The 25,452-nt window shown below is 44.6% G+C and overlaps 2 protein-coding genes across 7 annotated transcripts in view; one reads left to right on the top strand and one right to left on the bottom strand.

The window, feature by feature from the left end:
• FARP1 (FERM, ARH/RhoGEF and pleckstrin domain protein 1) overlaps positions 1-6,049 on the top strand; it is a 353,515-nt gene extending 347,466 nt beyond the window's left edge. For all 6 annotated transcript variants that reach the window (XM_066380657.1, XM_066380653.1, XM_066380659.1 and 3 more), the window contains one exon: positions 1,597-6,049. In XM_066380657.1, coding sequence (XP_066236754.1) covers positions 1,597-1,678 — 82 coding nt within the window. In that variant the 3' untranslated portion in view covers positions 1,679-6,049. The remainder of the gene's footprint in view (positions 1-1,596) is intronic.
• A 461-nt stretch (positions 6,050-6,510) lies between these two features.
• STK24 (serine/threonine kinase 24) overlaps positions 6,511-25,452 on the bottom strand; it is a 129,182-nt gene continuing 110,240 nt past the window's right edge. Inside the window, exons 6-11 of the mRNA XM_066380660.1 lie at positions 19,313-19,498; positions 16,518-16,663; positions 16,086-16,215; positions 14,212-14,280; positions 11,730-11,866; positions 6,511-7,533 (exon numbers count right to left, since the gene is read on the bottom strand). Coding sequence (XP_066236757.1) covers positions 7,497-7,533; positions 11,730-11,866; positions 14,212-14,280; positions 16,086-16,215; positions 16,518-16,663; positions 19,313-19,498 — 705 coding nt within the window. The 3' untranslated portion in view covers positions 6,511-7,496. The remainder of the gene's footprint in view (positions 7,534-11,729; positions 11,867-14,211; positions 14,281-16,085; positions 16,216-16,517; positions 16,664-19,312; positions 19,499-25,452) is intronic.

The raw sequence follows: 25,452 nt of genomic DNA, 5'->3' as shown, positions 1-25,452 counted from the left end.
AGGGAAGTGACCTTAGTCCTGAACCTGTACAATGTTAGGTAACCAACACCACACACCTGGACTTTGAAATCTCTAAAGGGTGTGCTTTTTTTAGTCTATGACTTCAGTGATTGTTTAGTCGTAACAATCCTGATGGGGCTTCAGTGGTTGGCAAACTCATTAGTCAACAGAGCCAAATATCAACAGTTCGACGATTGAAATTTCTTTTGAGAGCCTAATTTTTTAAACTTAAACTATATAGGTAGGTACAGTCCTTATCGAGGTAGTGCCCGCACGTGGTATTTTGTGAAAGAGCCACACTCAAGGGGCCAAAGAGCCGCATGTGGCTCGCAAGCATCGGTTTGCTGACCCCTGGATGGCCAAAGGCTGTTTCTGGTCAAAAGATCACATGAAGAACAGAAAGAATCCTAGTGCTTCTCAGCGGGGCCGCCTCTGGCTGTGAGGCAGTGGTTTTCACGCAAAGATGAACGTAAAATGGAGAGCGCTGGACTATCCTGTCTGACCTGTGCCTTCAGTCCATTCCTAAAATTTCAAGTGCAAATTCTGTCTTTAGGATTGCATCCCCTTGCAGGCTACACAAGCAGTTGTCACTGCAGAGCCACTGTGTGTGGGGGGGAGCACAGGGGAGCAGTCCCCACCCCTCTCCTAGCCTGGCTGTTTGACAGGACTATTCCCTCATCACCCATTGTTACCAAACCCAAAGGATTTCTAATCGATGGGCCAGTTTTGATCTGCACAAACCCTAGTCAAGTTAGTTCAGTGGGAACCAGCACAGTGGTTTAACACCAGACCTGAGACCTCCGTGACACCCCAAAAGCAATCTCTAAGCTGCACTGCATGTGCAGTGAGCCCGAAGCATAGCAATTCTCAACGTTGATCCTGTGATAGGAAATGTAGCCAGTTTACGATCTTGTCACTGTTGTGGCAAGAATAAGTAAGATCCTTTAAAAAAAAAAAAAAAGAACATTCTGTCCTAATGTCTAAAGCCATGCTATAAGCTCCATAAAAGCAGGAAGCTTGCAAGCCCAGGTCTGAGCCACAGCACTCCTGACATCTCAGACCAGATAAGAATGTTAGGGTCACACTGGGGGTGTCCTGTGCAATGTAGGAGGTTTGGCCACTACCCACTAGATGTCAGTTTTACCCGCCTTCTGCTGTGAGAACCAAAACTGTTTCTGGACAATGTCAGTGTCCCCAGGATATCTGAAAACTAGCCGTGAACCACAGCACTCAAATGTAAAACGGAATTCCTAGGAGGAGGACGGGATGCCTACCCTTGTCCAGGAAGCATTACGAAGTAGAGCCCCTGAACAGCCAGGTGCCACTTGAATGACTAAGTGGAGTACGCTGCCATGTCCTGAGCGAGGCAAGGCTGGGTCTCTGGAAAACGAGCACACCAGGGTCACCGGTTCTCATACTGAGACTGAGGAACACCTGAAGGAACCCTTTCCCCAGCTTTCAATTACATACTTGGGTGCTGAGAGTTCATTAAGAACCCTTCTTCTGCTAAAATGGCAGATTACAAATAAGCAAGAAAACCAGAGATGTAGGTTTATAAGAAGTGGCCCCGACAATCCGTTTCCTTTCTTGTTTCAGGTGGATGGAGGTGATCCGCAGCGCCACCAGCTCGGCCTCCCGTGCCCATGTTCTGAGTCACAGAGAGGCTCACGTGTACTGACGGCAGCACCACGTGCCGGCTGCTGTCCCAGGAGACACTTCCTCTGCATTAATGAAGCCTAGTGTAATGAACACCTGTCTGGGAAACAAAAACAGTTTTACAGTACAGCCGTTCTCATCTGTCTCCAAATAACCATTTTTAACCTTGTCTTTTCAGCTGTTAATTTCTCATGGGAACGGACCAGTTCTCCCACCCCCGATTCTGGTGGCATTTGCTCTGTCATTCTCTCAACGGGTTGTTTTTAGCTTGTGCCAGTATTACAACATTGTCATTGATATAGTGCCAAATGACAAGTTTTCCTCCACGACTGCACCTTAAAAGCAGTACAAACACATCCGTTCAACCAAAGGACAGGGCAAGTGCTCTTTTCTTTTTATAGGCTGCTGTTTTAAAACAAATTTTTTTTTCCAGTGTTGGCAATATACGTGGCACAGTCTTAAGCAAATGAGATCATTTTAAGATTTCGTTCTTTTTTCCAATCTTTCTACTTTTATAATAGGAAGTTAGTCGGATTTACTCTTTTGATTAATAAGCGGTCTGCAGCACACTACATGTTCCACTCTGGGGTCTTGTGCTCTGATGAAATGCTGGTTACCAGACCTACTTCCTGGCACAAGTTGACCAAATTGTTTAAGTGATTACTATTTACAAACTGTAGCGGGCTGTTTTTGTTAAGAGAAGCAGAAATCCAGTGCGATGTCTAGACTATCACTGTACTGTGAGTGGTATATACAATGGGAAGATATTAAGCTGTGGTGTTTTGCTGTCTGTTTCACAAGCATGAAAACTGTATGTCAGTGATCAGGGCTATCTGTAATGTACGTTATGGAGAGTGTCTGTGAGTTTCAGTGGATGCAGCACTAGGAATAATGGTGTGTAGTCCCCGGCACCCGTTTTCATACCTATCTATACCCTGTTGCAACTGTGGTTTGGAACTGCGCATTCAATAGTAGTATGTATCGTGCCCATCTTCAAAACCGTTTTTTTCCTTTTTTACACTCATTCCCCCCAGGTACGGGGTATCAACAACAGTATGACACTGCACATTCTTGACTACACAGGGAACAAAGTCTCCAGCAAGCCTGGGCCCACCAGTCCAAGTCTGTTTGCCTGTTCTCTGTGGAGCCTGGGCTGCTACTCCCGTGTTCTGGAGCTCTGGAACCCCTGCTAATGCAGTCCAGAGGGGCGGCCACCAGCAGCTCTCTTCACTGCCCCGGGCCACTTCTGGGAAAGCCCCTTACCTAAGAAACACAGGGCCACCCCGACTTTGTGGAGCTGGGGCTGCCTACATGGGAACGGCAATGTACAAATGGAGTAGCTTGAGATGTGTTCATCATTTGCCTTACAATGTGTTAGATGGTTTTAAGTACTAACAAAAGGGAATAAAAATACCTCACGCCAAAATCCAGCAAATTGAAGTTTTAAGGCAAAACAACTCATTTCGTCCCTTGTCTTTGTTTTTACCTAATTTCTGGCGGTGCCTCTGCAGGCAAGGGGTGCGGTTGGCTGGTCAGGCAAGGGGTGGAGCTGGCTGGTCGCTACAGGGTGTGTGTTACAGAGGAAAACAGACTCGGTACCTCATTAAGACAGACAACATTTTGAAAAACTTGGTTATTTTCTAGTCTCTCGGCTTTACTTTCAACTTGGAAATTTCTAAGAAACTGATCTTCAGTGGCTACAAAAGACAACAGTTAAAGCCCAAAGGAGGGCAGAGCAGATGGGCTACCTGTCACTTCCTTTATGAAAGTGGCCCTGAAGACCAGTTAATTCCAAGGTCTCCCCCACATCCCAGGGGCAAGACCAACATCCTGGGAAAGTGACCCAAGTACCGAGCAGCCCAGGTGGCAGAGGCAGCGTCAGGAAAATTCTCCCAGGCTCAGGGATGAAGCGTCTCCCACTTGAGTATTTCTGAGGGATTCCAAAGCACTTTCTGGAAACAGTTCAGATCTATGAGTCGTGCCTGTGCTTCCTGCCCCCTATGAAAACTTAAGTCCAAATCCTGTGGGCAATTTAAATTGCTCCCAAAGTTGCTAGGAACAGTTTCAGAGACACCTTCTGTGTTAGTCCATTCAGATTATATAACAAAATACCATAAACAACAGAAATGTCTCTCGTAGTTCTGAAGGCAGGCAGTCCAAGATCAGGTGCTGGTAGATTCCGTGTCTGGTGGGGACCCTCCTGGTTCACAGCAGCCTTGATGTGTCCTCACCTGGTAGCAGGGCCAGGGAGCTTCTGTGCAGCCTCTTCTGTATGGGCACTGCTCCCATCGAGACCGGAATCCTAATACCATCAAACTGGGCATTAGGATTTCAACATTTAAGGGGGGGGGGGGGCACTATACAGTCTATTCCTTGTACACATAAAGAAATTACCAAACCAATTGTTTTCTGTGAACTTTATTAACCCTGCCTGATATCTGTGCTTGCAGCACTTCCCATTTATTGCCATATTTTATACCAGAAATACAGAAGGCATTTTTCAGGAAGAAAATATAAAAATGCTTATAAACAGACCATATGTTTTGCCAAAAGAAAGATACAAAATGCTACGTGAAGAACTAGACACTTCACAAGACCAACTCAAGAACAAAACTGTCAGATTTGGAGGGTGTATGGCACTTGGTTACATCAAGGCAATCACAAGACCAACTCTGTTAAGAGTTCCAAAACGTCCCAAACTGGTGGCCACCTCACTTAGTACAACCCGCTGAGACACAGAAAAGACTATTTCAAAAGCATAAACAAACCGGGCACAACCAGCCCACTGCCTTGGTTTCCAAGAGGCAGCAGCCTGCTTCTGTGCGAGTCCACCTACATACTAGGAGCACCACCACCATCTGCAGTCTCGGCAGGTGAACGGAACTGCTGGGGTTTGGCACTGAGAGGTTTCCAGGTGTTAGTAAATCTGTCTTGAATATTGAGCTCTCAAGTCTGGCTAAACAGCATTAGCAGCTTATACAGTCAGAAGCAGGTCCCACTGTGGCTCTGGTAACTGGTCTGTATTTAATAAAGGACTTGAAATGCATACACAAATGCTAGCCTCCTTGGCTACACAAGATGCCCTTAAAAGCAGATAAGCTGTAAAAATCAGAAGAGACTATAAGGAAGTGATCCACTTAAAATCCAATCGAACCACGTCTTTCCCAGGAAACTTAACAGAAAATACAATAAACTAAAGATAATTTGCTGCTTTACCCCAGACATTGTGTATTATAGTCTAGTGATTACAGAATCTCTACTAACCATTTATACCGGTATGCTTAACTGGAATCCAGTCTGAGCATAACCATTACTCATATTTGAGACTGGCTTCAGCATCGCCTTGATATGTCATTGTCTAACTGCAAATTTTAGGAACTTTATATCACAATGCTGTCTACATTTTCTCCCTTAAAAATCAAACACTTTGGGCCCTGGCCGGTTGGCTCAGTGGTAGAGCATCAGCCTGGCGTGCAGAAGTCCCGGGTTCGATTCCCGGCCAGGGCACACAGGAGAAGCGCCCATCTGCTTCTCCACCCCTCCCCCCCTCCTTCCTCTCTGTCTCTCTCTTCCCCTCCCACAGCCAAGGCTCCATTGGAGCAAGGATGGCCCCGGGTGCTGGGGATGGCTCCTTGGCCTCTGCCCCAGGAGCTAGAGTGGCTCTGGTCGCGGCAGAGCAACGCCCCCTGGTGGGCGTGCCGGGATTCTGTCTGACTGTTTCTCCCCGTTTCCAGCTTCAGAAAAATACAAAAAAAAAATCAAACACTTTGGAGAAACACTGCTCGTTCTGAGTAATACTCTTGTAATGAACAAAACTAATCTTTGGCTTATGCCTCACATAGAAATTAGTTCCTTCATACAGAATACTCTTGGAAACAAAATGAAATATTCTCAAAATTTATTGGTCAAGTTATCATTCTTGCTGCAGAATAACACACACAATCAGAATTAACAATTCTGTTCCACTTCCCCTAACCAAAATGCATCCTTTATAGCAGTGTTTTTTAATCGCCAGTCTGTGGATTGGTCCGCCACAAATTTCATGTCAGTCAGCAAAAGAGTTAACCACCCTAATGTATGAAGATTATAGACCCAATGATCTCAGTCAAATTTGCTTATGCTCAGGCAGAATTTGTGCCTCAGCAGTCCCCGAAATAATTCTATTTTCACCAGTCACCAAGTGTAAAAAGGTTGACAACCACTCCTTTACAGTAAGTGAACCCAAATCTACTTATAAAATAACCAAAACTTAATTTTTCAATTTAAAAACTAGCCTCCATTAGCAAATCTAAACAATACCCACTCAAACATCTGCTCCTCAGGCCTCTGTCCTTCCCCTGTGACTTCTAGGCAGGCCGATACCTAGCCTTCAACCAAAGTTTACCTCATAACTCCCTTGCCTCCCAAGTCCTTTGTCTTCCCCTCAAGAACTGCTGCTTCCACAAGAGGTAACAATGATTCGTAACAAATACAAATGTGCCATCCATCCTTAGACAGTCGGGGACAAAGCCTTTCCCATACAGAGACCCAGAGGTTTGCTTCCCCGTGGCAGCAAGACCCTGCTGGCTGGCCAGCTAGAGGACATGGGCTCCTGTGAGGACAAATAACCCTTAACTGAGGTCCCTGGGAAGGGGGAGCAATTTTACAAATCAGCAGTATTCAACCGTACCTTCTCAACGACCAATTTTTAAAAGTTGCATAGAGAACTGACCTGAACATTCTGCATTTTGAAAGTGGGCACTTCTTCCCAGAGCGTTCTAAAATGTCTCATCACACACACAAATACACGCATACACAGATACACGCGGCAGATAGCTGCCCTCTCGAGTCACGTTTCAAGGAGAGTATGCAAGGTAAGTGTTATAAAATTTATTCGTGTAAGCATTCAGACATTTTTAGGTGGAAAGATGATATGCAGATTTCACTACAAGGTGCAACAAAACCATACGGGGCGGCAGCAGTGCAGCACTGGCAGTGGACAATGCCAAACGGGCGGCAGATGAGAGCGCTTCGTTGGGGGAAAACTTAAAATAATAATTTACAGCTTCATGAGGCAAGATATGGTCCAATTTAAAACACTAAGAAATAGTACCATCAATGAAAAAGGAAATCAATTTCTAAGTGTACCAAAAAAGGGTTGTAGGGCAAACAAGTAAAATTTGCATTTGTTGAGGTACAAATAGGAGTGTTCCTTAAGAGGGGCATTAATTATTATTAATGGCAAACCCTGCAAATACAAAATAAAACCCAAATCACTGGTCACGTAATTCAAAATTTACATGTAATAAAGGCAAGGCAATAGACTCAAGTTATGGCCTGTCAAATATTTACTCCACTGACATTATCTACAGAAGCACTTGGCCAATTTGTACACAGTGATTCCTTATGCACGCCAAAAGGGTTTCCGTAAAAATGACACTATATACAAATCTGTACACTGACCCACCAGAGCGATTCTCCGTCTCCCAGGGAGGGGAGGTACAACTTAAAGCAGGATACCTGAGGTTTCATTTCTTCAGTTGCCTTATCATAATCCGAAATATACATTTCAGGGGTTTTGTTTTTAAAGACACTTTCCTTGATATGTGCACTATGGTTAAAATTAAAAACAAGAATGATACAATGACCGCTTGAAGAGGCTGACTCTCCCCACACCCCATCTGAAGACTGATCTGGCCGAGGCCAGCGAGGAAGGCCCCTGAGGCCCCAGGCGGCAGCCTCGGCTGTGGGACAGCCCTCGACGGTGCATCTTTCCGCAGAGTCAGCAAAGGCTCTCGTTGACTTTTTAGAGGAGGAGGTTGAAGAAGGAAGAAAAAAAAAACCCAAATGCCAAAGGAATTTCAATGGGATGAGGTTCCTCCACCACTTAGAGAATATCTAGGAAAAAACAGAGAGAAATAGAAATAAATAAATGTAATTTCTCTAAATGGAAAAATTTTGTAAAAATTCAAACAATAACCAAAATCCCAATGTTTACAGATACTCCAAGTCATAAAAATAATGAAGCAGTTATCAATGGATTAATTACTATATAAAAAATTCATAAAGGCCCTGGCCAGTTGGCTCAGTGGTAAAGTGTTGGCCTGGCGTGTGAAGTCTTGGGTTCGATTCCCGGTCAGGGCACACAAGAGAAGCGCCCATCTGCTTCTTCATCCCTCCCCCTCTTATTCCTCTCTGTCTCTCTCTCTCCCCCTCCCACAGCCAAGGCGCCTTTGGAGCAAAGTTGGCCCAGGCACTGAGGACCGGTCCATGGCCTCTGCCTCAGGCACTAGAATGGCTCCAGTTGCAATGGAGCAACGCCCCAGACAGGCAGAGCATTGCCCCCTGGTGGGCATGCCACGTGGATCCCAGTTGGGTGCATGCAGGAGTCTGACTACCTCCCCACTTCTAACTTCAGAAAAATACAAAAAAAAAAAAAGAAATCAGCCTCGGATGATTGGCTCAGTGGTAGATTGTTGGTCCTGTATGTGGATGTCCCAGGTTCGATTCCTGGTCAGGCACACGGGAGAAGTTGACCATTTCTCCAATCCCCCCCCCCATTTTTCTTCCCTATGGCTCAATTTCCTCAGGTGGCTCGAGTGAGTTGGCCCTGGATGCTGAGGATGGCTAGTGGAGCCTCCACCTCAGCTACTAAAAATAGCCCGTTTGCCAAACAACAGGCCCCAGATGGACAGAGCATCGCCCTGTAGGGGCTTGCCAGGTGAATTCCCGTCAGAGATCACACAAGAGTCTGTCTCTGTCTCCCCTCTTCTCACATTTAAAAAAAAAAATTAAGAAAATCATGATTCCAACACAAAAATTTCCATAGATAGGTTCAATTCAACCATAAAAGAACTGCAAGTATGTAAAAAGTGAGAATGTGATTCAGCCTTTCAAAAGAGTAAAAATATGTGAATAAAATAAATGACACACCTTTACTTATAATCAAGTTTTTAAAATTGAAAAATCAATAATACCTAATGACATAGTAAGATCCAGGAGTACATAAACATGGTGGTTTGAGTACCAGTGCGAAAAATTCCTTTTGGGCAAAAAAATACTGATGCTTGTTCAGGTATTCCATTTCCTGAAATCATCTCTTAGGTTTTAATAATTAGGAAGCAACTCTGATGTACAGCTATAGAGAAATGGTTAAGTAAATAAAGCAGCTGAATAAAATAACAGATCAGTAATTGTAATTATATTTAAGCAATATGAAAACTATACACAAATAAGCGTGCACAAAATTATACATAGTTTAAAATTTCTTCAATCCTAAATACACATAATGACTAAATTATATGTGCACTATAATTTTCAGAAATGTAAAAACTTATTAAGTTCATATATATATATATAATGGAAAGCAGTGCACCAAAAAAAGTAACATTGACTGAACTAGAGTGGTGAGATTGTGTATACTTTCTTCTGTTTTCCAATAATGCCTCAGTATTGTCTCGCTTTGGAATATAAAAAAGGGTGGGGGTAAGGGTGAGAGGTCCTCTCACGGCCAAGATTCCCTCAACCACCTCAAAACTGACCCCGTCACAAGGACTGAGGACGTGACAAATATTCCAACCAAGAGCTCCGCTTTTCAGGCACTATAATACTTGGCACTCTCCTAGAGAATAAAGAGTTATGTAAGATCCTCTTGAAGAGCATGCTTTAGCCACAGATCGTAAGACTCACTTTTTAAGAAACATAAATGCCTAAGTCATGGGAGTTGATGCCACAGAAAAGGATTCACACATTGATTCAAACTAAGATCTATAAGAAGCCTTTGAAATGCTTCAGACAAAAGTCAGTTCTCATTTTTTGAGGTGAGCCATTGAACTAATGCATTTGGGGATAAACTGAGCACAAAGCATAAGCAAAGGACTCTGTGGTCTGGCACATTCAGGTGCGGAACACGGAGAACATGGGGAACCCAGAAGGAGACAATGGCCAGTCCCAGCCAAGGCCTGCAGGAAGCAGGTGAGGACCCCAGGAGCAGGGCCCGCTGATGGCTGAGGAGGAGAAAAGGCTCACATATCACAAAGGAAAGAAAAATAAGAGAGAATGGTCTGGAGAAAAAAGAAAGAATGCTGACTCAGTAAGTCTAACACATCACCAGCAAGTGCAAATTCATACAGCCTGACAGCGGGCAGTTTATACTTGCATTATGTATGGCTGCTGAGCACCTGTAATGTGACCAGTGCACATTTAGATGTGCTGTGAAATGTATGACACACTGCCAACACTTAGTACTAAAATGAATGTAAATACCTCACTAATAACTGTTCAGATTGATTACATGTTAAAATAAGATTCTGGATACAGTGGGTTAAAAAAACATATTAAAACTAATTTCACTTGCTCCTATTTTTTAGTGTGGCTACTAGAAAGCTTAAAATTCTATGCGTGGCTCACATTATCTTTCTATTAGACAGCACTGGTACGGATTAACTCATATGAGCAGCTAAAGAAAGGGGACCAGAGAGGCAGACCAATGAATACACAAGGGCCACAGCATCTGAGCCCTGGAGCTGCAGGGACACTGAGCCACATATACAAATCACTGCTAACGATTTCAGGCAATCTGGGCCAATGAGGAAAGTATCGGTCCTAAAAGTGACACTACAAAAGCAGAAAACAAAAGATGATAATGCCACTTGTTTCTGGTTTAGTTCTAGTCGTTTGAGATTTAAAAGCTTTTTAAAATGAGAAATAAATGTCACTAAAATGAAGTGTCAAGTGATAGAAAGTTTCTTTGAGAAATTAGAAAAACGAACCATTATTAAGCAATAGGAGAAAAGCCTATGTGATAAAACATTCAATGACTATTATAACAAAGCTATATTAGACATTAATAGCACACACACAATGGATAGAGATACACAAACATGGTAACAACAGTGTTTGAGTGAGGATATGGTGACTTCTTTATTCTGTTTTTATTTCTTTAATTAGTATCAAAAGGGGCGATGGGGTGGGGGAACGATTTTACCTACTGCCTCAAATTGAAGGCAGCCAAGAAAAACACTCTATTCTCTCGCCTATACTTTAGAGCAAGTTAGAAAGTTGGGATGTCTTTCACGAAATAACCTAAGAGTTCAGGAGAATACACCTGAAGGATCAGAATTAAGCTTTTCTCTTAATGTACTGTTTAGAGGGACTCTTCACAGGGTATCAGGAAGCCCCTTCAATCATCACTTCTAAGAAGTGGCAAACCACACCTACCCTAAGCATCCTTCTGTACTATTAAGTTCACACCTCAGAATGGATCTGAAATGGTCCTAATTCTCACTAGGGCTGAGCCATCATTTGGAAGGGGCTCAATAGCCTGGACAATTAATTCACTGGAAGGTGAATTTCAAAGCAATGACATGCATCGCGCTTCGGGAGTGTAGGTCTGGGGATGTGGAGGACAGATCGAACCACAGAGCTGCTGGCCGGCATACCTCCGTTTTTTTTAAATACCCCCAAATGTACTTGTGCTGGGGTGGCATTCAGAGTGACCTCCTCCACAAACAGACTCCTTGTTCTGGAAAAGTGGGCAGGGAGACCTAGATCATTAGTCTCCACTCACAGTCAAGGCCACCAGTGGGGACAAGGAGCAGCCAGCAGGTGGGTGCAGACAGAGTACATACCATCACAACAGGGCTTCAGGACAAGGGCCGAGTCAGAACTGGCAGGACCACCCAGGGAAATGAACAGACTCACATCTACTCTCACTGAATTCACTAAGCCCACCTTCTAGACTTTTTGGATATTTTACTTTAAAAGCACAAAACCAAATGGACCATTGCTAACATTTGGTTAAAGACTATGTCATTAGCTGCATCTTTAGAGCAGACAGATATTTCAAAGTCATTTGGTAATCATGTGGCACAAAGTTCTATGGTTCCTCCCAGTCGTTTCCAGATTCAAACCATTCACTCATACTGATTTCTGTAATTCAGAACAAGAAGGAACTGACTAGGAACAAAGTGCCAAAGTGACAAACGGAGGACAGAAGGGCAGTCCATTTGAAGGTGTTCCCACGCCCAGCCTACAAAAGCCACAGGACAAACACGGTGTGGCCCCGAGGGGCTCTCGTCCCTGGAGGTAGTTACCTCTGGAGCCGCTGAACAAGCTGGGCCACCATGGTGTCCGAGATTCCGGGGCATGCCTCTTCTGCCAGGTAGATGGCCCCTCGTAGCTCTTCTATGGACCCCATGTTACCTCCACACGCCTGGCTCTTCTCCTTCAACTTACAAGACACAAATGTGAACAGCATGACACACCTGAGCACAGGAGCCAAGGAGCACCTACTGGGAGGGTAACACAGCGTGCGGACCATAAAAGCCCCAGCCACAGGGGGCTCCACAGCGGCTCCCACCCAGCCACCGGCTCGCTTCCCATCCCATTCAACGGACAGCTTTCTGAATGCTAAGACCATGATGTACACAGAAAGGTCATTAGTTAGACCTAAGTCACTGCCTTCACTAGGGTGAACAGACAACCAGCTCCCTGTGAACCCTTTTAAAATCTGATATGGCAGTCTGTCCCCCATTTTCTTTTTCCATTTCAATCTACTCTTATACCAGAAAAGCAATTTCAAAACTACTCAGCACTGGTTTCCACACTGAACCTGCAATGTGAACTCTCTAATCTAAAGCTTACTAAATGTTAATACAGTAGTTTAGTTTTTAAATGCCAACAGACTGTCTTTTGGTCCTCTTTTCTCAAAATATTCTATTTCCCCAAATCCTAGGCTCGGCAATGTCCCTCCTGGCACCTCTCTCCCATGAGAAAGAATTAGAGTCTTCAGGCTCGCCCAACTTTAAGGTCAACTCAGTCTTTTTCTGGAATGCAACCAAAACATACAAGGCCAAGGGGAGCTGCTCAGGTCAGGGTGCAGCCACACACAGGACGGCATCCCCTCTGAGCAGGTCCCTGTCGGCAGCGGCCCAGAAAGAAACGTGCTGTCTCCTCAGGGCTCTCCTCCTCCACTTCACCTTTAAGAAATCATTTACAAAACAGCTTTGGCTCTTCAAGCTATTGTGAACACATGCTATTATATTCCCAGCATCAGTCTCGGTCTAGAAATAATGGATCCTCCCTCTCCCTGCTAAAGGGATATACAGAACAGGTGGAACAGCCTGGCCTAGGAGTTTACCTTTAGGTTAGCTGGGAATATATATGGGGGGGGGGGGGGGGTAATCAATAGATAGATATTATTACATCTAGAATTAATTCACTAATTCTAAGTAATGACTCAGAATAGTTTCTTCATGTGCCAAATATCAAACGGCTTCAGACAAATGAAAAAAATATATGCCATGTTCCCTAACTGCCGAATCAAACCCCATGAGATGGCAATGACAGGGTCGCAGGACAAAGGAAGCACCTGGAAAGCCTGAAGGGCCAACCTTCCAAACAACAAAAAGACCAAGTTGGGGTCTTCTGGGCATCCTAAGACGAGCACAGGTACCTGAAGAAAAGGGACAGAGCCAGAGACCAGCACAGGACCGCTACCTGCCTGTGCCACTGAGTTTCCATCTAAATCGTGTGTGCAGTCCCAACCCTGCAGCCTCAGGCGGATCCAGTCCACCAGGCCGGAAGGAGGGCCTGAGGCCAGCGTGTGCAGGCAGCTGTGGGCTGGGAAAGGAACGGGAGCCCTCCCCGGAGGGGGGCTGGGAGAGGGAACAGGGTGGAGGCCGGCCTGGAGCACCCTGGCCAGGCCACGGTCAGGGCCCTATGTAACCGAGGTGCAGGCCAGGGGGCACTGCCTTCGCACCTCAGTGGTGAGGGCCTGCTGTTACAGCTCCCTGGAGAGAACGGAATCACCACACAAACACAAGTTACCAACTATTGTGGCTCATTCTTAATTATCTTAATTATCCACCTGAGTCAGGAAGAAACAAGAAAAGGTATTTCCAACTTTTTTCTAATCAGATACTAATAAGATTAAGAGTCTTCATTCTCACAAAATTTATTCTTAAAACATCTTGAAGCGCAGTATGGCACGCAGATGTCTGCCCCTCCCTGAGAAGGCCCAGGGGGACGGCCCAGGATGGGGAACTGACGTGGCTGCTCCTGGGAAATGAACGGTGGCCCTGCAGGGCACGGGGCCTCCTCTGGGCACTGAGCAGGATCACGGTTCATCTGGGCTCATGGGAAACATGAGGACTCCGGAGAATCTGTGTCCCCTTTAGAATAAGATCTACTTTTCACACTGCCGTAAATTTGTCTGAGGCAGACAGATCAGCCTGTAACCAAAATACTTCCTGATGAAAGCAGCACAACTGAAGTTAAAATGCACCTTGGTGACCCGTGGACTTAGGCTGGATGGCTCATGCCCTGTCTGTACAGTCAGCAGTAAGAGCGCCATCTGTACAGTCTAGCAGTAAGAGCGCCATCGGTACAGTCTAGCAGTAAGAGCGCCCTTCCCCGGGCTGCTGGGATTCCAGCAGCCTCCCTCCCAGGAGCACAAGGCACTCTCCTGCTGTTCTAGCCTCCCACATCGACTGGCAACGCTGCCACAGGAGTGCCCTGCGCTGCAGTCCTTCCACCAACCTTCACCTCCCCACAAAAGTCAACTGGGTGTCTTACCTCTGCAAACAGCGGAGAAATAATTGTAGATAAACACTGAGAGAAAGGCCTCTTTTGGATGTCTTTCATCTTGGGGAAGAAAAAAAAGTAATTAGAAATATCTGACATTCATATTTGCAAAAATTCAATAAACCTCGACTAGGTGCTATCTAAGTACAATGTCTGCAATGTTCTCTGTTTTCTCTGAATAGGACTGTCTTGCTGTCCTTCACTGGACAACAAAGCTCCATTAGCAGGGACAGGCAAAGCCCTTGCAGCAGGAGGAAGCAGTGCCCGGACCCCATGTGGAAAGGTACCGAGGTCCAGGCGTGGCCGTTTGTGTGGACGCAGGATGCTGAATCACACCGTGGGGCCCTCTCTGCAGGGGCTTTACCAAGGAACCCTAGAAATGGAGGTCAGATGGGAGCTGGCTGCCGCAAGTGGCTGGCACAGGACAGTAGCCCATATTTTACTTTTGCACCTTCTATCTGAACACATAATGACTCCTATCCATTTATCGAAGTAGGATTTATAAGATCACCAGGAGACAGCCACTGGTCCACACTGCCTGAAAGAAACCACATAACTGTGCTGACCTAAAAAGAAAGCTTTCCATAAACTTGAAACAGGCAATAAAATCAAAATAAAGTTTTATATAAGTACCAAAAGCAATACACTTGTTTTTAAGATCTTTGTCCTTTTTTTTCAATTAAGAGTTGACATTCAATATTATTTTATATTAGTTTCAGGTGTACAGCCTTGTGACTAGACATTTATGTAACTTACGACGAGACCCCCACCGCTCCATAAACTTAGCACCCACCTGACACCGAGTTATCACAGGATTATTGAGTGCGTTCCCCACACTGTTCTGTGGATCCCATGACTACTCTCTACCTACCGATCTGTGCTTCTCAATCCCTTCACCTTTTCACCCAGCCCCCACCCCTCCTTCTATGTAGCACCCATCAGTTTGTTCAATGTGTTTGTTTCTCTATTGTTCATTTTTGCTTTTTAGATGCCACATCTAAGTAAAATCACATGGTATTTGTCTTTCTCTACCTTCCAGGTCTATCCCATGTTGTCACAAATGGTAAGATTTCACTCATTGTTTTGGCTGAGTCATACTGGTTCACTGTATAATTGCACCACATCTTTATCCATCTGTTTACTGAAGGGCTCCTGGGCTGCTTTCAATCTTGGCTATTATAAATAATGCTGCAGTGAACACAGGGGCGCATATATCCTTTCAAATTAGTGTTCTGGATTTCTCCGGATAAATACCCAGAAGCGGAATTGCTGGGTCATAAGGCAGATCCATTTTCATTTTCTGAAGAACCTCCATACTGTTCTCCACAGTGACTGCACCAATGTGTATTCCCAACAACAGTGCAGGAGGGTTCCCTTATCTCCAGCCTCCTCAACACTTTTGTTACTTACTGATTAAGCCATTCTATCAAGTGTGAGGTGATACCTCATTGTGGTTTTAGTGATTTTAAATGTAACTTAATCCCAAAATTCTAGTATCTTATATGAATAACCCTATATGCAAAACAAGCATAGTCTTGTCAAGAGAGCCAGAAAGTCATTTCATATGAGAAACCTCACCCCCTGCTCCTCAGACCCCAGGACTCCCACTGTATGTTCGAGCGCCAGGAAATGCTGAACACACAGGGCAGCAGGCCTACAGAGAGCAGAATTAGCACTGTAAGTCTGACTTTCTGAGTAATCAGACAGAACAAAATCTCTTGCTCTGTCAATTCACTAACAGCAAAATTCCAAAATAGGCGGCCATGAGACCGCCTAACCCTCTAACACAGGGCTGCACAGAAAAGTGACTGAAAATGCTGCCAATTGATGACAAGTGTTAGTCACTCCAGTACGAGCAAAAGCACCTTATTTCTTTCTAAATCCGATGGCTGAAGAGCTCCATTCTCAAGACTCTTCGGATCCTTCTCTCGGATCGTGAAGATCCAGTCCCCAGAGTCGCTGCCTCCGGATGCTTGGCCGTCCGTGTCCGTTTCCCTTAACACAGAAACCCACAACGCCATGAGTGACTGACTGCAGGGCTAAGCCTTCATGGAAGAGACGCACTGGTGGCGAAAGACAAGAAAGGGACTGGGAGAGGAAGGGGGGAAATGGAAGGGGCAAAAGGGAGTAAAGGAGGGGAGGGGAGGGGAGGGGAGGGGAGGGGAGGGGAGGGGCCTAAAGCCCACCCCAAATAAGCGACTAGAACAAACGAGTCCACTATGGAGCTCAGGCACAGAGCAGGCAGGGACACACCCTGGCTCACACACACTTGTGCAACTCAGGCGAGGCACACATACGTGTCAGAATCTTCAGAGCTGGAGTCTTCGTGGCTCTGTTCAGCCTTCCACCTCTTGTACCTGTCGATGAGCTCAGTCAAGTAGGATGTTTTCTTTGCATTGCGTATAATAAACTTGTGCTTCAATAACTCCTTAGCAGTGGGTCTCTGGAAAACAAATCACCGAAGAAAACAGAAAAAGCATGAGACAAAGTCCTACATTCTATTTTATTCTAACCCAAAGGTCAGACTTCTGACTCATAATGTCAAATGACATTATTAAATCTAAACATCAAGTTCTACTTCAAAGTATTTTCTCCTAAGGCCTATTCAAATAAAAGACGTTCAGTGCCCGTGGGAGGGTCTCTGTGTATAGTGTAGACACTTAGTGTCCACTGTTAAATTCTCAGAAAACCATCTAATAAAGGAAAAAGAACTTCCCCCAGAAAAAAGCATTTACCTAGAAAACGCTTCAAAGAATTTCAAAGAGGTCATTCGAAAGAGTTAGAACACACCTTCTAATTTTTATAAAACATTTTATTATTGCAGGTGGTGGTAAGAGAGAAAACATGTTTTGTACTAACTACCTTGTTAACTTTCTATATTAATATTTGGTTCCACCCCCCAAAATAAGAAAAATGTTCATTTGGATCCATCTAGAAGAAACTAGAAAGGAATAGGAGATATCCTTTTCTTGGTTGCTGAAAGAGTACTTGAGTTCTTAATTATCCAGCTCTCCCAATTTAGAAATACTGGTTTCCCAGGTCTGCCTCTTTCCTCGTGACAGGAGTGAGGACTTCATCCAGGGGCTCGGGATGGCCACAGCCAGACAGCGTGCTTCAAACCTGGCCAACTGCTGTGCCCTTTGAGATTGGCAAAACCAGTTACAAGGAGCACACTTCCCAAGGAACACTAGTGAAGACCAAACTGGAGCAGCCCATGGGAACACACAAACAGCATGAGTTAGACCAGGGGTCCCCAAACTACGGCCCGCGGGCCGCATGAGGCCCCCGCCGCACTTCCGGAAGGGGCACCTCTTTCATTGGTGATCAGTGAGAGGAGCATAGTTCCCACTGAAATACTGGTCAGTTTGTTGATTTAAATTTACTTGTTCTTTATTTTAAATATTGTATTTGTTCCCATTTTGTTTTTTTACTTTAAATAAAGATATGTGCATTGTGCATAGGGATTTGTTCATAGTATTTTTTATAGTCCGGCCCTCCAACGGTCTGAGGGACAGTGAACTGGCCCCCTGTGTAAAAAGTTTGGGGACCCCTGAGTTAGACTAAGCACCCACTTCCTCCAAATTACTGAAGCTTTATTAACAAGAGCCCAGCATATTTCTCAAATTCAAGCTTGTGAAAAACCTAGGCCATCTCAGGTATTTCTCACTCTGTCCAGAGACTGTGAAACTCCAAGTCCCGCAGAAGTACTCACACTCTCAGCGTGTTTGGGCTCAAGGTAGGGGTGGAAATGTGTATGCTGGGTGAGTCAGCCAATACCAGAGTATTATTTGTAATAGGAAGGTGGGTCTATCTTGTTGGGTACTAGTACTTTGTGTCTACAGGTCAACGTCATGACAGCAAGTTCAGAGTGCAGGGCCATCCAGAACCACAGCCCCACAGCACCGCTGCCTGTGTGCTCCGCCTCCCCGAGGATCTCAGACTAGGCTGCACGCCCCACTGAACTCCTTTACCAAAACTGGCACATTAGAAAACCATGGTGCTCGTATAGAGCTAATCACCCATTTTTCAGTAAGAGTTTATAAAGAGGGTTCAGCTAACTCTGCTGCAAAATTCATAAACAAAACAAGGATATATGGTGCTATACACAACACCAAAATACACAGATAACTTTTTTAAAATGTCCTAATTCAAGAGCGTCGACCTGGCGTGTGGAAGTCCCGGGTTCGATTCCCGGCCAGGGCACACAGGAGAAGCGCCCATCTGCTTCTCCACCCCTCCCCCTCTCCTTCCTCTCTGTCTCTCTCTTCCCCTCCCGCAGCTGAGGCTCCACTGGAGCAAAGATGGCCAGGGCGCTGGGGATGGCTCTGTGGCCTCTGCCCCAGGCGCTAGAGTGGCTCTGGTCGCAACAGAGCGACGCCCCAGATGGGCAGAGCATCGCCCCCTGGTGGGCATGCCGGGTAGATCCCGGTCGGGCGCATGCGGGAGTCTGTCTGACTGCCTCCCCGTTTTCAGCTTCAGAAGAATACCAATAAATAAATAAATAAATAAATAAATAAATAAATAAATAAAATAAAATGTCCTAATTCAGAGAGAAAATGTGGCTAAAGCTATGTAGTCATTACTACTACCCGCTCTGCCAGGGTCAATCAAACATGAAGAAGAAGGGAAGGGGGAGCAAAGTGGGTGGTCCACTTATGTTTTATTTTCCTTTTCCTTCCTGACACATGCCAAAAAAAAAAGCCCCTGAAAACTTTAAAAAATATTTAGCCATTATTTTTAAGGCCAGACTTTGTAATTACTAAAAACAGCTTAATAGTTTATAGCCTAACCTTCCCATATAAATATTAAAAACTTATGACTACACATAATAAGAATAGTCTCCAAGCTCAATGAGGCATGAGACACCAAAAAATCTGGAAAAAGTACATTTTAATCCTTTAAAATAAAATAACAATAAAAACAAATCTGTAATGCAACAAGATCAATCATACTCATTTAGAAAAAGAGCGGGAAATGATACTGTGAAGACAGCTGACAAGAGCCTAGTGAAATCCCAGTAAGATGTATGTAGACCAAGTCAGGCCACACATGCTGAAGAAATGCCCGCCTGTCCTGTGTTCATGAAACTCACAAAGCTCGGCTCCTTATTCAAACAGGCCTCGACAAACTCCTTGAGGGGCTTGCTGTAGTTTCCTTCCAGCGTCGGGGGGTTGTTCTTTGGAATAAGGAATAAGACCTTCATGGGGTGCAACTCAGAGTGAGGTGGTTCCCCTTTTGCAAGCTCGATGGCTGTTATGCCCAGGGACCAGATGTCTGCCTGCAATAAAAAAAAAATGGTCTTTAGAAACCCGCCAAGCAGGAGTAATTTCAAATAAAAATGCTTCTTAGCAAAAATAAATAAATCTCAATGTACTTTTAAAGGTTTTGAAAACATTATTTTCAACATTATTTTGATTTAATTTCAAACTAGGCAATGCACAGGAGAAAATTTACTATACAAAACTGTATTCAAGACAGCTTTTACAATCACTCTTCTTCTACTTGCTGTTGGAGGTGTTAACACATTCAATGTCAACTGAAGTCTCTGCGCCAGCCAACTGGATAGGCCATCAGAAGTGAGCAGAGAAGGCAGATCTGGGACGTGGAGGTGTGTCTGCCAGTCAAGCAATGCTTAGAACTAATGTAATGCTCTCAGGTCAAGAATGGCCATCCCGGCCTCAAAGACTGTAAGTTTAAATGCTAGCTCTACCACCAAAGTCTTGTTAGACAAAATGTCTATTCGATAAACTTAGTTCCTCATCTGTAAAATGGAAATAATAACAAGCTGGTTGGGTTAGGTGCCTAACACAGCACCCAAAATTTAATGTTCAAACACACAAAGTGGAAAATACTTAATATAATGTACCCCCATACACCTAGCACATGAATTTAATAAAACACCATACAAGTTTTATTATTCACCATAGTATATAGGGAAAAGGTAAAAAAAAATGCCGTGACATTTCCCCCACATACTTCACTGTCTATATATCTATATAAGGACATTTTACTATAGTATATATCAGCATTTAAAATTAACAATAATTCCTTATCATGTAATAATTAAAATTTCTCAACTGTTCAAAAAAAGTCTTTTCATGGTTGGCTTATTTAAATCAGGATCCAAACTAGGCCCTTGTGTTGCAATGGACCGTTAGGTGGCCTAAGGCTCTTTCAACTACAGCAGTTCACTCCTCAGCAAAATGTGACTTATTCTGGAGTTCCTCCCCCACCCCCTTTAGGAAGAAGATGGTGCAAAGGCGAGTCCAGCACCCGTAGCAGTGGCGTGACTGCAGGACGTGAGTCATGTGCCAGGTACAAGGAGGGAGGATGACATACAAGAACAGAGGAAGCAAAAATGAGAGAACACATGACTGTTGTAGGACAGCCCTTGACCCCACCGGTTCCCTTCTGAAGTTTGTGTGGTTCCCATCTGCCTGCCTACTCCAGCCCTCTTAACTTCACTAGAGCTGCTGCTGTTTGCAAGCTGTTACTCGGCCTTAATCAGTCCCGGCCAGACAGAGGCAGGACCTCTGTTCCGATGACTTCTGATGGATGCACCTCCAGACCCCTCGGCCTTCCATTTCCCTTTAACCACACTCCCTAACAAGATGGCCCAGGCCAGTGGCGGTGTCTGCCGGTGCTGCCGGCAGAATCACGGGACGTGCTGGTACTCATTTCCCTCAGTGGTCTGAGGGCTTACTACTGGGCTCCAAGCCGGACAGTAAGCAGTAAGACAGCAGGGTTCTTGAGGACCTGGCACCTGCTTCCACCTGCCAGGATGGACCACTAAAGTCAACCAAGGAAACACCATTCCCAGCCCAACCTGTTACACATCTCTAAACCTTCAAAGAAGCACAGGTATCACTCACCTGCTTCCCCTGGGAAGGTTGGCAGCAGTCTTGTGAAGACAAAACCTGTGACAGAGTGTCACCCCAGCCTCTCAAAACCCTCTGAATCCTCCTCAATCATTAGGTGCCAGGTGCATAGCCCCTGACATCTTGGCGCCTTGGGTCGCCCCTCCCGCCCTCCTGCTGGCTGAATTCAGAGGTACCCTCTCTTCCCAGGACTTCTGTAGGGGCTCCTGAGTCTTTCCTAACTGCAAGCTCCTCGGCAGACGTCTAACATCCTCCTGACTGATGTGGAAACCTTGACTGGCATGAGAATAAATGGCAAGCAATTTGGCATCATATATCAAAAGCCATAAAAATATTCCAACTTGTTAAAACCAATTAATTCCACTTCTAGAAATCTATCCTAAATAAATACATTTTAGATTCAGAAAATGGCATATGCTGCCAAAAATATTCAATGGCAACATTCCTTACGCTAAACCTTAGAAGAATGATTAAGTTTCTATGGCACATTAACTTACTAAAGTATCACATACTCAAAAACAATGATGCTGATAGGGAATCATAACTGTAATTAAGTTTGTCTATAACTGTTACCTAGGAAATATGGCATCGGATTTAGAACACGTGTCTGGGTTTTAAAATATAAGTTACAGGGGGGAAGAGCAGTCCTTTCCAAAGCAATTAAAATTCAAGTATAAGAAGAGACTCATTTTACTGCCATGAAAGACATGAAATTAGGTATTAAAAGAAAACAGCGGGCCCTGGCTGGTTGGCTCAGTGGTAGAGCATTGGTCTGGTGTGTGGAAGTCCTGGGTTCGATTCCTGGCCAGGGCACACAGGAGAGGCGTCCATCTGCTTCTCCACCCTTCCCCCTCTCCTTCCTCTCTATCTCTCTCTTCTCCTCCTGCAGCCAGGGCTCCACTGGAACAAGGTTGGCCCAGGAACTGAGGATGGCTCCATGGTCTCTGCCTCCAGCACTAAAATGGCTCCAGTTGCAACAGCCCAGATGGGCAGAGCATCATCCCCTGGTGAGCATGCTGGATGGATCCCAGCCGGGCACATGCAGGAGTCTGACTGCCTCCCTGCTTCTAACTTCAGAAAAATACAAAAAAAAACCCAATGGTTTTCAATATTAAATTCAATTCAAAACCTGTGAGGGGTTACAACTTTTTACTACAGATATTTGTGAACAATTTCTTTCCTATGTGGACAGTTCATGAACCTAAGTGACAAAACACAGAAATACTTATAGGCCCTGGCCGGATGGCTCAATGGTAGAGTGTCAGCCTGGTGTGTGAATGTCCTGTGTTCAATTACTGGTCAGGGAACAAAGAAGAAACGACCATCTACTTCTCCACCTCTCCTGCTCCCCCTCTCGTCTCTGTCTCTGTCTTTCTCTCCTGCAGCCATGGCTCGATCGGTTAGGTTTAAGCACATCAGCCCTAGGTGCTAAGGATGGCTCCGTGAAGCCTCCACTTCTGGCATTAAAAAATAGCTAGGCTGCGAGCATGGCCCCAGATAGGCAGAGCATCAGCCCTAGACAGGGGTTGCCAGGTGGATCCTGATTGAGATGCATGTGGGAGTCTTTCTATCTCCCCTACTCTTACTTGGAAAAGAAAAAGTATATATTTTTTAATTTTTTTATTTATTCATTTTAGAGAGGAGAGAGAATGAGAGAGAGAGAGAGAGAGAGAGAGAGAGAGAGAGAGAGAGAAGGGAGAGGAGCAGGAAGCATCAACTCCCATATGTGCCTTGACCAGGCAAGTGCAGGGTTTTGAACCAGCAACCTCAGCATTCCAGGTCAATGCTTTATCCACTGCGCCACCACAGGTCAGGCCAAAAAAAATTTTTAATAAATTAAAAATATATACATTTGTTTCTGATGAGCAAGGATGCTTTCTCAAGAGGGCTGAGGGCTGAATGGGGTGCTACTATTACACAACACTCTGAGTCTTTTCAATACCAATTTTTGCAATCTTTAAGCATAGGTAAGCCGGCTACAAATTTGCAGAAAATACAATTTAAATGGTATAAAAATTATGCATAGGAAATAGTCTATAAGGAAGCACAGTCAACTCTAATTAAGAGGAAGAGAGGAAAGAACCATGGAGAATCCCAAATCACAGTTATAACCAGTCAAAACATAGCCCAAAATGGATTTAATATTAACTATTTACTTAATTAGATGCAAGACTTAGAACACTTTATAAGTAGCATCTGGAGTATAAAAATCATTTGTACTACCCAGCAATTATATGGCTGATTCGAAAAGGTGGAACTATTACTACACGCTAAAATGAAGCCTGCTGTTGGATGCTGTTCCCACTCACACCCTCCCCCCACCTCCAGGGCTCACAGCAGCAGGGACTGGTGAGTCGATCCCGACCCTGGAAAGGGACCAGGCGAGGCTGTGGGCTCAGCATCAGAATGGGGAGGGCTGGGTGCACTGCAGTGGGCAGGGCTACCTGCAGATTCCAGCAACAACAGACCAATACCACTGTTTTCACTCATCTTGAACAATTTTTCCCCCATCAATACATTGGCTATTTCCATTTTTCACCATGTTTAGATTACTAATAGTTGCTTCAGAGATGACAAGACACCAAAATAACTTAACTTGTGCTTGGGTGGCAGGTCTACAGATGTTTTTCATCTCATTTTTTTCTGTATTTTCCAGATTAAAGAGCATGTACTACTTTTTGAGACCCAAACCCGGAAGTGTTATTTACAAGAGAATACCGACACCAGCCTCTCAGTGTCTACAGGATGCTGTTTCACTTCACAGGCAAGCCACTTTCTCTGGTCTCATCTTCTAGCACATTCTTTAGCACAATGTACAATCCAAATCTAAATGTCCCTCCCTTCCCACACAGACTTGGTCCAAACAACTTTCCCTTATTTCTGAGGGGCTGGAAAGCCGCTGTGGACTCCCTGCCCAGCTCATTCTGCTGTCCTTCACTCTCCTGCACACCCACTGACCCTATGAGAGCACCTGACACCCAGCACTGCAATTACTCACTGAAGACGTAAATTATTCAGCACAGCACTGGGTACAACTCCAGTGAAGACTGAATGAATGAGTACAGAGAAAAGGACATGAAACGGGCAATCTTCATCCAAATCCAATACATCTGCTGACATATCACCACAATAACCTCACAACAAAGGGGGAAAGATGAAAGTTCTACAACCCAAGACCCTCTAGCACTGACAGCAAAGCTTCCTTGTCAGAGAGCGGAGTTATCCTACTGGCACCACCTCCAGAGTATGGGAACTTCTTAAACCAAGCTACCCTAAATCACCTTAATAGTCACAATTATGGTAAAGGTTCTTCAGATATATGGGCTATCATGACTTAGGAATGCTGTGCTTAGGTTAAGAATGGAGATCGACAATAACGCCCTGGGCAAACACATTCAGAACACCTAAGCAGCCCAGACAAATGAGAAGGGGTCAAAGATACTGGTTTAAGAATTTATTGTGCTAAACAAGGTTCTAGACATACACATAAAACTAAGACATTCATTTAGTTCAGTGAGATGAAGGTGCCAGTAAGGCAGATAAATCCTCTTCTTTCCCCAGCCCAACTTTCCTTTGCAAATCAGTGCATGTACCCAAAGATGAAATGGACAGGAGCATGTGTTCGTGATGAAGGTAAAAGAATCCTGCTACCCTATGGCTATTAAGGTCTTTATCTTTAATGCAGTAACCAGTGGGGAAAATGTCCAAAAGGAAGAGTGGAAGGGAGAATCGGAAAGAAGCCTAATTAAGTTTATCTATCAGAAGAGCAGAGTGACTACAATGGCTACAGTGCCCCTCAACGAACATAAACTGCCCCGTCAGGCCAGCCTTGCTGAGGGGAGGCCATCACTGGAAGGATATTCCATAAAGCAACCATGGGGAAAGGGCCTTTGTCAGACACTGCTCATAACAAGAGCTGCTAATCCAGAGCCATAACTAACTAATGACTGTGTGCACGTGGGCAATATCCCTTAGGTCCCAGCCTCTGGAATCCCCCTTCTGATAACCCTCAGAAACACAGTAGCCTTATCTGCAATTTCCACACCTCTTGGGTCAACAAACCTGGAAAGCAAATTTCACATAAACATATTTTACACATGGTTTCCAGTAAAGAGTCATTGGAAAGTTTTTAAAATAAAAAAATGTTTTAAAAAAATAAAGAGTCACTGGGTCTGATCCAAGCAAATGAAAGATTTAGCTTTTGACAAAAGGAAAAGGTAAATAATTAAAGGTCAGGTGACAGTTTCTCAAGCTCTCAAAGGAAGTGTACATTCCCTGTGGGTCTGAGACAGCATCTTTTAATCTACCTAAAAAGAATAATGCAACATCTGATCAGATAAGAGCATCTTGATCT

The sequence above is a fragment of the Saccopteryx leptura genome, chromosome 4, assembly GCF_036850995.1.
Source record: "Saccopteryx leptura isolate mSacLep1 chromosome 4, mSacLep1_pri_phased_curated, whole genome shotgun sequence".
NCBI lineage: Eukaryota > Metazoa > Chordata > Mammalia > Chiroptera > Emballonuridae > Saccopteryx > Saccopteryx leptura.
Note: the sequence above shows the minus strand (reverse complement) of the source record. Positions and strands in the feature narration are given on the sequence as shown.